Raw genomic sequence first — 14,704 nt, 5'->3', positions numbered from 1 at the left:
AGCCCAACCAGTACACCTCACACAACTGCAACACCCCTTATACTGAAACATTCTGCACTCCACCTCACCCAGAGCCATGTGATCTCTTGGGAGAGGCAAAAACCAGATAAAAACCCAGGGAGAAAAAAATCTAGAAAAATTCCTCTCTGACCCATCCAGGCAATCGAAACTAGTCCAGAAGATCACCCTGGCCTTATTCGATTCCCTGCAGTACTTACCATTATATCTGCTCCGTCCAACAAAAGGTCATCCAGTCTAATCCCAATTACCAGCTCTAGGTCCGTAACCCTGCAGGTCACTGCACTTTAAGTGCCCATCCAACCATCTCTTAAAAGTGGTGAGAGTTTCTGCATCCACCACTCTTCCAGGCAACGAGTTGCAGATCCTCACAACCCTCTGCGTAAAGAAGCCCCCCCACAAATCCCCTTTAAACCTTCCACCAACCACCTTATCGTGGTGAAATTCTTAGGGGTGGGGGTTTCCTGGTCAAATGCTGTAACTTTAGAAGAAGGACATGGTAAACCACATCAACAAGGTTTCCACCAATCTTGCACCGCACACCTGGGAGAATCCCCGAGAAAATTCCTGGGGTCTGTATCAGATGGGATCAGAGGGAGCTTTACTCTGTATCTAACCCGTGCTGTGCCTGCCCTGAGAGTGTTTGATGGGATAGTGTAGAGGGAGCTTTACTCTGTATCTAACCCGTGCTGTGCCTGCCCTGAGAGTGTTTGATGGGACAGTGTAGAGGGAGCTTTACTCTGTATCTAACCCGTGCTGTGCCTGCCCTGAGAGTGTTTGATGGGACAGTGTAAAGGGAGCTTTACTCTGTATCTAACCCGTGCTGTACCTGCCCTGAGAGTGTTTGATGGGACAGTGTAGAGGGAGCTTTACTCTGTATCTAACCCGTGCTGTGCCTGCCCTGAGAGTGTTTGATGGGACAGTGTAGAGGGAGCTTTACTCTGTATCTAACCCCGTGCTGTACCTGCCCTGGGGGTGTTTGATGGGACAGTGTAGAGGGAGCTTTACTCCGTATCTAACCCCGTGCTGTACCTGCCCTGAGGGTGTTTGATGGGACAGTGTAGAGGGAGCTTTACTCTGTATCTAACCCCGTGCTGTACCTGCCCTGGGGGTGTTTGATGGGACAGTGTAGAGGGAGCTTTACTCTGTATCTAACCCGTGCTGTGCCTGCCCTGAGAGTGTTTGATGGGACAGTGTAGACGGAGCTTTACTCTGTATCAACACTCCAGCAGTAATCTGTCACCTTGTTAAGGAAAAAGTTGCCAAAAAATGGTTGAAAATGACTAACTGTGGTATGGTGTAAGATGGCTGGCTCTGTGTGTGACGGAGGATCTCAGACTAAAAGGTATTTACAGTATAACTTGCTCCTGTATGTTCAGTTTACTGTTGGGGACATCTTACCAGAGTTAACAGAAGCATCTGCAGAGTGAGGTGATTTAAGGAGCTGGCTGGCAGTCCCAGCTCATACACTGCAGCTGTGGGGGAGAGCACAGAGGAGGCGGCGAAGTAATCCTTGAGTGTGACCCCAGGCTCGCTCAGTAAGATGAGTTTACAGCTCAGAGCCAAAAGCCTGTAACAGCCTGAAGCAGTGCCGAGTGCTGAGTGTTTGTTTAATACACAGGGCTGCGGTGTGCTGCAGTCAATAACCCCTCTGCAGTGGGTCTGGAATGGTTGGTGCCACATTAGCTGCGGTGATGTAGGAGCTTGTGGTCTATGTGCTGCTGTTGATACTGTGTGTCAGACAGCGGGCACCAGCCAGCCCAGCCACAACCTCCAGAGGTCTCCTCAGCTCAGCTGCCCGGGACTGGTGATGCTGCTCACCATAGACACCTGCTAACCAGCCCTGTAGATTTCCGCACATCCCTCTTGCCCTGTGGAGATGTCAGGTCAGGGGCCAGCCAGCAAGAGGACCTCCTGTAAGTAAGAACGATCCCCCCTCCCCACCCCCCGATTGTACTTTCTCTGATTGCAGAGTTCCAGAGAAAGGCTCACTGGAAAGGAATGTAGGAAGATGACTAGACTTAAAGCTCATAACAGAAAGGCTGAGGCTGGTGCAGTCATTAACCCTCGGCAGTCCAGCATGCATCGAATGGGAGCTGAGCTAGAGTATAAACGGCCGACAGCTTGGCTGTGCACCTTGGAGAGAGAGTATGGAACTCAGGCTGTGTTAGAGTGTGAGAGGCGAATGTTGTCACAGCCTGGCACCGATAGAATCAGAGTCATATTTCACAATTAATCACAGACAAGGTATGGTTAATGTTGTATCCTGTGTGACAGGGTGTTACACTGGGTAAGGACAGGGTCATACAGAGTGTGGCAATGATTTACTGTAAAACTGGGTAAGGACAGGGTCTTACAGAGTGTGGCAATAGTTGGTTGGGTTAAGAAGAATGTAAAGTCCTGTCCCCTCAGTACAGATTCACACGAGGCATGTGGTGAAGTCAAGGTCACTCTGGACCTGCACCTTTATTTCACAGCTCTGGAATGCTGCACTTGCCTGAGACCTGTCCTATATATCTGACTCTTGCAAGTGCACCCCTGGTGGTAAGGTATGCTGGTGGTTACAGGTCATATCTTATTACAGTCATGTATAGCATGTTAGGAGACAGTTATATATGATAATGTAAGATACATGACATCACCCTCCCCCAAGGTCTTATTGTCTTTATAAGTTCAGTCTCTCAGGTGGTCTACGCTCTCGCGTGGAGCGTCTGAGTTATGGTTCAGTTGTTTGCCTTGGTGTCTGTTTTTCTTTGGGTGTGGTTGTTGGTATTTTGCCTGGGCTGTCTGTTTCGGTTGGTGTGATTGTTATTGACTCGCCTGGGCTGTCTGTTGGGATTGCCCTTTCCTCAGGTTGTTCCCTCTGTCTGTCCACCAGGTGTGGTGCGAGTTCCACATTGTAGTCTGCCTCTGGTTCTGCAGTGTTGTTGGTAAATCTGCTTTTGACTTGGTCTACATGCCTTCGGCAGGTTTTGCCATTGTCCATTTGTACTACCAGTAGCCTGTTTCCTTCCTTGCCCGTTACTGTCACTGCGAGCCATTTGGGACCCCCGCCATAGTTTAGTACAAACACTTTGTCCCCTATCTCATTCCATCTCCCCCTCGAATTTCTGTCATGGTACTCAGTCAGCTTACGGCGCTTTGCCTCAACGATTTTGTGCATGTGTGGGAGGATTAATGAGAGCCTTGTTTTTAAAGTCCTTTTCATCAACAGTTGCGCGGGGGGGATCCCAGTCAGTGAGTGCGGACGAGATCTGTATGCCAGCAGCAGTCGCGACAGGCGACCCTGCAGCATGGGACCTTGGATTTTAAGTATGCCTTGTTTAATGATTTGCACTGCTCTCTCCGCCTGGCCATTGGAGGCCGGCTTGAACGGTGCCGTCTTGACGTGATTTATGCTGTGGTCAATTATAAAGTCTTGGAATTCTGCGCTGGTGAAGCACGGACCATTGTCACTGATTAATATGTCAGGGATTCCATGCGTTGCAAACATGGTTGTGGTGGAGGTTGTGCTCGAGTTTAAAATGGTGCATTCGATCCACTTTGAAAATGCATGTATAACTACGAGGAACATTTTGCCCATGAATGGGCCCGCATAGTCTACGTGCACCCATGACCACGGTTTAGTAGGCCAGGGGCTCAGTGGAGCGTCCCTGGGGGCATTGCTGAGTTGGGCACAAATGGTGCACCTTCGGACGCAGAGCTCCAGGTCCGCGTCAATACCAGGCCACCAGACGTGGGATCTGGCTATGGCCTTCATGGGAACGATCCCTGGGTGCTCGCAGTGGAGCTCCTGGACAAATGCTTCTTTGCCTCGCAGAGGCATGACTACTCGGTTGCCCCACATCAGGCAGTCTGCTTGTAGTGATAGCTCATGCATGCGCCTGTGAAAGGGTTTTAATTCCTCGGGGCAGGCATCGCGAGCCTCTGCCCAGTCACCGGTTAGGACACATCTTTTTACTAAGGATAACGTGGGGTCGCTGGCCGTCCAGGCTCTGATTTGGCGAGCCGTCATGGGCAAACCTGTGGGCTCAAAGGCATTGATTGCCATGACTATTGCATAGTTCTGTTCATCAGATCCTTCCGCAGTCGCCAGGGGTAGCCTGCTGAGCGCGTCGGCACAGTTGGCTGTGCCTGGTCTGTGCCTTATTGTGTAGTCGTAGGACGCCAGCATGAGTGCCCACCGTTGAATTCGCGCCAAGGCAATGGCGTTTATTGCCTTGCTCTCGGATAGGAGGGATGTGAGGGGATTGTGGTCGGTTTCTAACGCGATCTTGGCCCCGAAAAGGTAACGGTGCATCTTTTGACACCGTACACTCACGCGAGCGCCTCCTTCTCTACTATTCTGTACCTGCGCTCCGCCTGCGAAAGTGACCTGGAGGCATAAGCTATGGGTTGTAATTTGCCCGCACTATTGACATGTTGCAAAACGCACCCGACCCCATATGCTGACGCATCGCATGTAAGAACTAGCTTTTTACCCGGGTCAAAGAAAGTCAAAACACTGTTGGAACACAGAAGGTTGCGTGCCTTATTGAAGGCGCGTTCCTGGCGTCCCCCCAAAACCAATCACACCCCTTCCTGAGTAGCACGTGGAGAGGCTCCAGCAGCGTGCTTAAGTTCTGCATAAAGTTCCCAAAGTAATTGAGTAGCCCGAGAAAGGCGCACAGTTCTGAGACATTCCGGGGCCTGGGTGCCAGGGGAATTGCTTGTTTTGGACTCTGTTGGGCAGATTCCATCAGCGGCAATCCTTCTGCCCAAAAATTCAACCTCGGGTGCGAGAAACAGGCACTTGGATTTCTTGACTCGTAGGCCTACCCGATCCAACCGCTTTAGTACTTCCTCCAAATTACGGAGTTGGGAGTCGGTGTCCCTGCCCGTGATAAGTATGTTGTCTTGAACTACAACCATCCCGGGATGGACTTGAGCAGACTCTCCATGTTGCGCTGGAATATGGCAGCTGCCGACCTGATGCCGAATGGGCATCGATTGTACATTTATGTGTGTTGATGGTGGTGAGTAGCTTGGATTCCTCAGTCAATTCTTGTGTCATATACGCAGATGTGAGGTCTAATTTTGAGTAAAGTTTTCCTCCAGCCAATGTGGCAAATAAGTCCTCCGCTCTGGGCAGCGGGTACTAGTCCTGTAGGGAGACTCTGTTTATGGTAGATTTGTAGTCCCCACAGATTCGTACGGATCCATCAGGCTTCATGACTGGGACGATAGGACTTGCCCAGTCGCTAAATGCCACAGGTGATATAATGCCTTCCCGCAGAAGCCTGTCTAGTTCATGTTCAATCTTTTCCCTCATCACATAGGGTACAGCTCTGGCCTTGTGATGGACCGGTCTAGCATCCTGTGTGATGTAGATTTTGACTTTGGCCCCTTTGAAAGTGCCCACACCTGTCTGAAAGAGATGTTCAAATCGCTTTATAACTGTTGAGCAAGAGGTCCGTTCCTCTAATGACATGGCATGGACATCATCCCATTTCCAGTTTAGTTTTGCCAGCCAGCTTCTCCCCAGCAGTGCTGGGGGGTCTCCGGGGACAATCCACAGGGGAAGTCGGTTCACTGTCCCTTTGTGTGTGACAGAGAGCATGGCGCTGCCGAGGACTGGTACGATTTCTTTGGTATGGGTCCTTAGTTTGGTGTCGACCCTTGTGAGTTTTGGTCTGTCTCTTTTATGCGGCCACAGTCGTTCAAATTGTTGAGCGCCCATGAGAGATTGACTCGCTCCCGTATCCAGCTCCATGTTGACAGATATCCCGTTGAGTAGGACCCTCATCATTATAGGAGGCGTCCTGTTGTAGGAGCAGCGGCCATTGATCGTGTTGACCCGCTGTACACCGGTGTCCCGGGTACTGTCCCCACCATCTTGTGGTCCGCTTTCCGACCCATCCGATTCGTATACCAGCCGAGCTGCCGTTTTTTTGCACATGCGGGCCAAATGCCCTGTATATTCACAATTTCTGCAAACAGCCTGCTGAAATTGACATCCCCTTGACGAGTGCCCACCCTCACACCTCCAGCACAGACCTGTTCTATTGTTCAAACAGTTCCCAAAGAATGAGCTGCGTCTGGCTGATCTCTCTTGAGCTTCTCTCAGTTTGTAGTTGATTGCTCGCATTGTGGGTTGATGAGGTGTTAACGGCCGTACTTGTGGCCCTTGATGGCTTCTGCCTGCTGTCGAGAGCCTGTTCTCCCGGTTTTGTCTGTGTATGGGGGTAGCAGCTTGTTTAGTGCTGTGAACTTCTTGTTCCGATATTTCGTTAGTTGTCGTACCTGCATTGTAAATCAACCTCGTTTCTTCTTCCCCTATCAAGAATGTCTGTGCAACCAGTGCTGCTGCCTCTAAGGTCAGGTTCTTGGTCTCTATGAGCTTTTGGAATAAGCCTGTGTGGCCTATTCCTTCAATGAAAAAGTCTCTCAGCATTTCTCTCCTCAGTTCATCGAAGAACTCACATAAACTAGCCAACCTCCGAAGTTCCGCCACGAAGTCGGGTATGCTCTTGCCCACACAGCGTCTGTAGTTGTAGAACCTGTGTCTGGCCATGTGTAGGCTGCTCGCTGGCTTCAGGTGGTCTCTTACCAGTGTGCTCAATTCTTTAAACGACTTGCTTGCTGGTTTTTCGGGTGCCAACAGATCTTTCATTAAAGCGTATGTTTTCGAGCCACAGCTGGTCAAGAGATGGGTTCTTCTCTTGTCTGCCTTATCGTCGCCTAACCAGTCTTTGGTTACAAAGCTTTGCTGGAGCCTTTCTATAAAGTCCTCCCAATTGTCTCCTGCATTGTACTTTTCATCTGATCCGTTGTTCGCCATTCTGTGGATTCTGTAATCCCGTAACCCGTCGCCACTGTAAAGTCCTGTCCCCTCAGTACAGATTCACACGAGGCATGTAGTGAAGTCAAGGTCACTCTAGACCTGCACCTTTATTTCACAGCTCTTAAATGCTGCACTTGCCTGAGACCTGCCCTTATATACCTGTCTCTTGCAAGTGCACCCCTGGTGGTAAGGTATGCTGGTGGTTACAGGTCATATCTTATTACAGTCATGTATAGCATGTTAGGATACAGTTATATATAATAATGTAAGATACATGACAAAGATGGTGCATGGCAGTGACTGGCTATGTGAGGAACATAGGAACAGAAGTTGGTCATTCAGTCCCTGGAGCAGACATGAAGTTATAATGTTAACTCCGCTTTGGGACATGCCAAGTTAGACTCATTAACACTCTGATGTAAGCTTATGCGCTGAGGATTTGCTCAATAAGCAATTGCGATTGGTGATTAAGGGACAAATTACTGTCACTGGTGCTTTATATGGGTGTGATGACATGAGACTGACGCTGTGTTTAGTACAGACAGTACTGAGCTGCTGACAGATTGGTCCTGCACCTTATACAGGGACACGAAGATCAGAGCAGGAGTAAGGAAGACACCTATTCTGATTTATTTGCTGCAAACTTGAGGTCATCCAAATCTCTGTTGGCCGTGTCCTAACTCACACCAATCCTGTTCACCCATTACCCCTATGTTTGCCCATTACCCCTGTGCTAGATTGCCTTCCGGTTAAGCAACGCCTCGATTTTAAAATTCCCTTCCTTGTTTTCAAATCCCTCCATAGCCTTACACCTCCCTATCTCTGTAACCACCTCCAGCCCTACAACCCTCTGAGATATCTGCGCTCATTCAAGTCTGACCTCTTTTATATCCCTGATTATAATCGCTCCACCTTTGGTGGCCGTGCCTTCAGCCCCCTAGGTCCGACGCTCTGGAATTCCATCCCTAAACCTCTTCACCTCTCTTTCCTCCTTTAAGACACTCCTTAAATCCTACCTCTTTGACAAAGCTTTTGGTCATCTGCTCTAATTTCTCCTTATGTGGCTCGGTGTCAAATTTTGTTTTATAATTGATACGTCCTTACTATACAGTATAAATACACACGAGGCTCATGCTTGAGAGAAGGTCAGTCTGTGACCTGTTCATAGCACTCAAGTGAAGGCAGTGGGTGGAGCTTCCCCTTTTATCTCTGAAGGTCTAGGTTAGGAGTGTCTCCCACAAGTTCACCACCTAGTGGTCATTGTTCTCACAATGTACAACTTAGGTCAGATTATACCTGGGTTACAATACTGGTTGAATACATGACAATAATGTTCCTATGAAGCACCTTGGGACGTTTTACTACGTTAAAGGCGCTATATAAATACATATTGTTCTTGTTGCTGTTGTTAACCCAGTTGCCCTGTGAGCCCAGGTATAAAGTAGTGCACAGTCATTTCATTTATTTCTTGGCACTCCCTCTGACATATTTTAGGTGGGCTCACGTGTTTTATGAGGGGCTGACATGATTTAGGGGGGGCTAGCATGTTTTAGATGAGGCTAATGTGTTTTACAAGGGCCTGACCTGCTTTAGGGAGGGGCTGACATGTTTTAGGAGGGGCTGATGTTTTAGGGGGGGGCTAATGTGTTTTATGAGGGGCTGACATGTTTAGGGGGGCTGACATGTTTTGGGGGGACTGATAATGTCTTACAAGGTCTGACATGTTTTAGGAGGGCCTGACAGGTTAGAATTTTGACTCTGCAGTGCCCGATCTTTCAGTGCTATGGGTGCCATTTTGTGTCAAAAATGGTGTCTGCACCGCGCGGCTCATTTATGGTGCAGGCCGCGCCGGACAGCATTTTGTTGAAGGCAGTAGGGCGGGCACTAGGGTTGGTTTGCGGAGGTACGCAGTGTGTAACGCTGATTTGCCAGCGATGCGATTTTTGTCCTCAACGCTGGAGCTCATGCCCTGTCTTAACCTCGCACAGCTGAACATACGTTCAGCACCAGCAAGGTCCATCTACCAGCAATATTTAAAGAAATCATCAACCACTTTAAGGTTAGTTGCTGATTAATCTCTACTGGCTCTGTGTACGCTGGTGGAAATGTTTGGAACTTTCTCGAATTGTTTAAAGTTGGTGACGGAGTGGTGCTGCAAGTGGGGAAGGCATTGTTTCTGAATACAGCGGTTCTGGTCGGCCTACTCGCTCCCAGTCCTGGGGGCTCGAGTTCTCATACCCCTTGGCCTGCAGCGGGACAGGGAGATGGAGCAGAGGCAGCAAAGAGGACAAGCTGCTCACAGAGGGAGGAGGAGAAGAGGGCGGAAGGCTCTCAGGAGGAGGCCTTACCCACCTAGGCTCTTCCGAGAGCAATTCTCTTACCTCAGCCTGAGCCAGGAGCAGTGTGTGAGGCATCTGCGCTTTACAAAGGAGGTGCTCACAGAACTCTGCCACCTCTTGTATTCAAATCTGCAGCCTCAGACCAGGGAAGGACAGCGCTGCCTGTGGTTGTGAAGGTGACTGTGGTCCTAAATGTCTTCGTGTCAGGATCCTTCCAGGCTGGAGCAGGCAACATCTGTAACACCTCCCAGTTCACCATCCACTGCTGCAATTTCTGCGGTCTGGAAGAGTCCGTGTTCCATGTTTTTATCGAGTGTGCGAGGTTGCAGCATCTGTTCCATTATTTAAAGGGGCTGCTCCTCAAATTCTGGTTGCACTTCAGTCCCACACTCCTGATCTTTGGGCACCCTGTGCGGAGGGGAGCGGGTAGGTCCGAGGGCCTCCTCGTAGGACTGCTCCTGGGCACGGCCAAGGGTGCCATCAGCTGGTCCAGGGAGCGGGCGGTCGAGGGGGTCATTCAGCCTGACTGCCTGCCTCTCTTCCGCGCTTACATCCGGGCCAGGGTGTCCCTGGAGATGGAGCACGCGGTGTCCACCGGTACGCTCGCGGCCTTCCGCGAGAGGTGGGCACCGGAGGGACTGGAGTGCATCGTCACCCCCGGCAACCAAATTTGAATTTGATTTTATATGTTTTAAAGTTTAATTTGTTCTATTGCCGGGTTTTAGTGTCCCCCCAGTCAGGGGGCACTTGTACAATTTGCCTCTTGGTACCCTAAAAAACCCCACAAAAAACCCCACAAAAAAGGGCACTTGAAAAATGTTTGGAGTGTCCCCCCCCTTTAATCAGGGGGCACTTGATTTGGTTAATTTGTTTACAACCAAAAGAGTTGTAGAGCTGTTGCACACCATGGCGCACCATCTTGCTGGCCGGAAGAGGCGGGGTCTCCAATAGAATGATCTCTACGCGGGAGTCCTCCTTCTATTTATTGAGGACTTGGCCTGGAGGGTGTTGCACGGAGCAGTCCCATGCAATAGGTTTTTAAGTTGGTCCCCGGATTCCCAGGCCACATGTAATTTCTGCGGTCTGGAAGAGTCCATGTTCCATGTTTTTATCGAGTGTGTGAGGTTTCAGCCCCTATTCCATTATTTAAAGGGGCTGCTCCTCAAATTCTGGTTGCACTTCAGTCCCACACTCCTGATCTTTGGGCACCCTGTACGGAGGGGAGCAGGTAGGTCCGAGGGCCTCCTCGTAGGACTGCTCCTGGGCATGGCCAAGGGGTAATTCAGCCCAACTGCCTGCCTCTCTTCCATGTTTACATCCGAGCCAGTGTGTCCCTGGAGATGGAGCACGCGGTGTCCACCAGTACGCTCGTGGCCTTCTGCGAGAGGTGGGCATCGGAGGGACTGGAGTGCATCATCACCCCCGGCAATCAAATTTGAATTTGAATTAAGTTGAAGGTCAAAATTTAATTTGTTTACATGTCGGTTTTAGTGCCCCCTCTAATAAGGGGGCATTTGATTGATGGTTTCAACTAAAATAGTTGAAGAGCTGTTGATTGTGCCCTTAAAAAAGGGACACTTGATTTAAATGTTTTACACGAAAATAGTTGCATTGTGAGTGGCTTAGCCAGTCATGTGATGTTCACAAGACTCAATAAAATCCCAGGCAGTTGGGTCTAGGCCATGTGCTGAGCACTACATGATAGTGAATGCCCAGTATCCTGCCAGCAGTCATGGTGCTTTTATTGTGTGCCAGTCTGCTATTCCCTCAGTCTTTGAGACACCACAACAAACCAGAGGCTGACTACTGGTCAACAAGAGCTATCCGCTGACTACCTGCTCAGGATCTTGCTGGCCTGATAAGCAACCCTCGCAGAATGCATATAACGAAAGCCATGCTGACACACGGAATCTGATAGAGCAGCCATTGGGGTGTTTAAACAGGACTCCTGTTGCCTGGACCGCTCTAGAGGAGCCTTGCAGTACTCACTAGGGCATGTCCCAAGATTCACCGTGGTCTGTTGCATGCTCCACAACCTCGCCGTCACGAGGGCACAGCCCTTGCCACCGGCATACATCGATCAGCGGAGGAGGAGGAGGAGGAGGAGTTGGAAGAGGAAGCAGAACAGGAGAAGGAGGAAGAGGAGGCAACCCAGACAGCACCTATCTGCCCAGGCTGTCAGTAATCGACTCATATGACTATGATACCTGTGTTTTAGTTAGGGCTGACATGTTTTGGGGGGCTGACATGTTTCGGGAGGTACTGACATGATTTAGGCGGGGCTGACGTGTTTTAATAAGGGCTGATATGTTAAAGCTTGACAGGGGTTGAAACATGTGGAGAAAGGTCATTGGGAAAATGCTGGAGTCCATTATTAAGGAAGCAGTAGCAGGACATTTGGAAAAGCATAATTTGACAAATTTGCTGGAGTTCTTTGAGGATGTAACGAGCAGGGTGGATAAGGGGGAACCAGTGGGTGAGGTGTATTTGGATTTCCAGAAGGTGAGGTGTATTTGGATTTCCAGAAGGCATTCGATAAGGTGCCATATAAAAGGTTACTGTACAAGATAAGAGCTCATGGGGTTGGGGGTAATATATTAGCATGGATAGAGGATTGGCTAACTGACAGAAAAGAGAGTCGGCATAAATGGGTCATTTTCCAGTTGGCAAACAGTAACTAGTGGGATGCCACAGGGATCGGTGCTGGGGCTTCAACTATTTACAATCTATATTAATGACTTGGATGAAGGGACCGAGTGTAATGTAACCAAGTTTGCTGATGATACAAAGATGGGTGGGAAAGCAAATTATGAGGAGGACGCAAAGAATCTGCAAAGGGATATAGACAGGCTAAGTGAGTGGGCAAACATTTGGCAGATTGAGTATAATGTGGGAAAATATGAGGTTATCCACTTTGGCAGAAAAAATAGAAAAGCAAATTATAATTTAAATGGAGAAAAATTGCAAAGTGCTGCAGTACAGAGACCTGGGGGTCCTTATACATGAAACACATAAAGTTAGTATGCAGTTACAGCAAGTAATCAGGAAGGCAAATGGAATGTTGGCCTTTATTGCAAGAGGGATAGAGTATAAAAGCAGGGAAGTCCTGCTACAACCGTACAGGGTATTGGTGAGGCCACACCTTGCATACTGCATACAGTTTTGGTCTCCGTATTTAAGGAAGGATATACAGGTACTTGCATTAGAGGCTGTTCAGAGAAGGTTCACTCGGTTGATTCTGGAGATGAGGGGGTTGACTTAAGAGGATAGATTGGCCTACACATTGGAGTTCAGAAGAATGAGAGGTGATCTTATTGAATCATGTAAGTGTTGTGTATGCAATAACTGTTAGACTGAGTACTGTTTAACTCCAAGAGGTATAACCGTGGCTCTGCTTTATTAAGGCCCAAAGTGACTAATAACAAAATGGCTGACCTTTTATACTTGGGCTGCACACCCGTGCGTGCAGCCCAATGGCCTCCAACAGTGATGCCATTTAGTGGCTAGTGATCCCAAAAGTACATACATGACAACACCCCGCTCTGAGCTATTAACACAGTCTTTCACAAATTGAGACGGTCTGGTGTTTTACGCTCTCGGGTTGACCATCTCAGTTCAACTCCAGCCTTGGGTGAGTGTTCAGAGTCTGTTGTGGCTGGTGGCTGGGTGGCTGACCTGGTGGGAGTGGCAATGGGCATGTCAGGGATTGAAAGACCATTTTCATTGAACATGTCAGTGATTGAAAGTCCCAATTCACTGATGACCACTGAGTCCTCTGATGACTGGGGGTAGGTTGGTTGGTTGTCGATTGTCTCTTCCTCCGTTTGTTCCAGTTCGTCTGTGTGCCACAGCTTTGTCTGATCCATATGTTTCCTGCATGTTTGCCCATTTTTGAGCTTGACAATAAATACTCTGTTGCCCTCCTTGGCCATGACAGTACCAACGATCCACTTGGGACCCCGACCATAATTCAGAACATATACAGGATCATTTGCAGAAATATCGCGTGACACAGTTGCGCGATCGTGATACCCTTGCTGACTTTGTCTTCTATATTCAACATGATTATTGAAGTCAGGGTGTACAAGAGATAGCTTGGTCTTAAGACCTCTCTTCATCATTAATTCAGCAGGCGAGACCCCAGTGAGCGTGTGTGGTCCTGTAACTAAGCAATATGCATGACAGGCGGGTCTGCATATTCTGCTTCATACTCTGCTTTATGATTTGGACAGCACGTTCTGCTTGCCCATTGGCTGCAGGTTTGAATGGTGCTGACCTTACATGTTTGGTACCATTGAGTTTCATGAACTCTTGAAACTCCTGACTGGTGAAGCACGATCCGTTGTCGCTAACAACAATGTCAGGCAGACCATGTGTCGCGAACATGACACTGAAATTCTCAATGGTAGCTGTGGATGTGCTGGATGACATGATTATACACTTCAAATATGCATCCACCACAACTAAAAACATCTTCCCCAGGAAGAGACCTGCAAAGTCTATGTGGATCCTGGACCATGGTTTGGACGGCCATGACCACAGACTCAGCGGCAATTCCGCTGGTGCTTTGCTGAGCTGCATGCAAGTGTTGCACTGATGCACACATGATTCAAGCTCAGAGTCAATTCCCAGCCACCATACATGAGAGCTTGCGATGGCTTTCATCATTACAATGCCGTGATGTGTGCTATGTAGCTCAAGTACAAATTTCTCTCTCCCTTTCTTGGGCATAACAACACGATTACCCCACCGTATACAATCCAACTGAATAGACAGTTCGTCTTTGCGACGAATGTAAGGATTTGTCTCTTCACACATTTGCTTAGGTATGGCAGACCAATCACCTTTGAGGATGCAACTCTTCACCACCGATAAAATCGGGTCCTGGCTGATCCAGGCCTTAACTTGTTGAGCTGTGACAGGGGTTCCTTCACTCTCAAAAGCATCCATAACTAACAATAGGTCCGCCGGTTGTGGCATTTCCATCTCCGGTGTGGGTAATGGCAGATGGCTGAAAGCATCGGCACAATTCTCAGTGCCAGGTCTGTGGCGAATTACATCATCATAAGCCCACCTCTGGATGCGGGATGATACCTTTGTTTTCAGAGAACAGTGAAATGAGCGGATTGTGATCTGTCTCCAGTTCAATCCGAAGACCAAACAGGCACTGATGCATCTTTTTAACCCCATACACACAGGCTAGTGCTTCTTTCTTTACAATGCTGTAGGCTCTTTCCGCTTTAGACAAACTTTTTGAAGCATATGCGAATGGTTGAAGTTTAGCCGACTCATTAGTTTGTTGGACAACGCAACCAATTCCATAAGACAATGCGTCACAGGCCAATACTAAACGTTTACTTGGGTCATAATGTACCAGCAGCTTGTTAGAGCAAAGCAGATTGGTGGCTTTCTCAAAAGCTCTGTCTTGAGACGCGCCCCACACCCAGTTGTCACCTTTTCTTAGCAGCAGATGCAGTGGTTCTAATAAGGTGCTCAATTTAGGTAGGAAGTTACCGAAATAGTT

At 48.8% G+C, this 14,704-nt stretch overlaps 1 protein-coding gene across 2 annotated transcripts in view; it reads left to right on the top strand.

Moving 5' to 3' along the window:
• Window positions 1–1,768: 1,768 nt before the first annotated feature.
• Window positions 1,769–14,704, top strand: part of LOC139276986 (dysbindin-like) — a 67,814-nt gene continuing 54,878 nt past the window's right edge. The window contains exon 1 of one of the 2 annotated variants that reach the window (XM_070894981.1): window positions 1,769–1,934. In XM_070894981.1, coding sequence (XP_070751082.1) covers window positions 1,898–1,934 — 37 coding nt within the window. In that variant the 5' untranslated portion in view covers window positions 1,769–1,897. Of the gene's footprint in view, window positions 1,935–2,495; window positions 2,568–14,704 lie in introns of those variants that run through there. The other variant, XM_070894982.1, reaches the window with a different exon arrangement.

The sequence above is a fragment of the Pristiophorus japonicus genome, chromosome 12, assembly GCF_044704955.1.
Source record: "Pristiophorus japonicus isolate sPriJap1 chromosome 12, sPriJap1.hap1, whole genome shotgun sequence".
NCBI lineage: Eukaryota > Metazoa > Chordata > Chondrichthyes > Pristiophoridae > Pristiophorus > Pristiophorus japonicus.
Note: the sequence above shows the minus strand (reverse complement) of the source record. Positions and strands in the feature narration are given on the sequence as shown.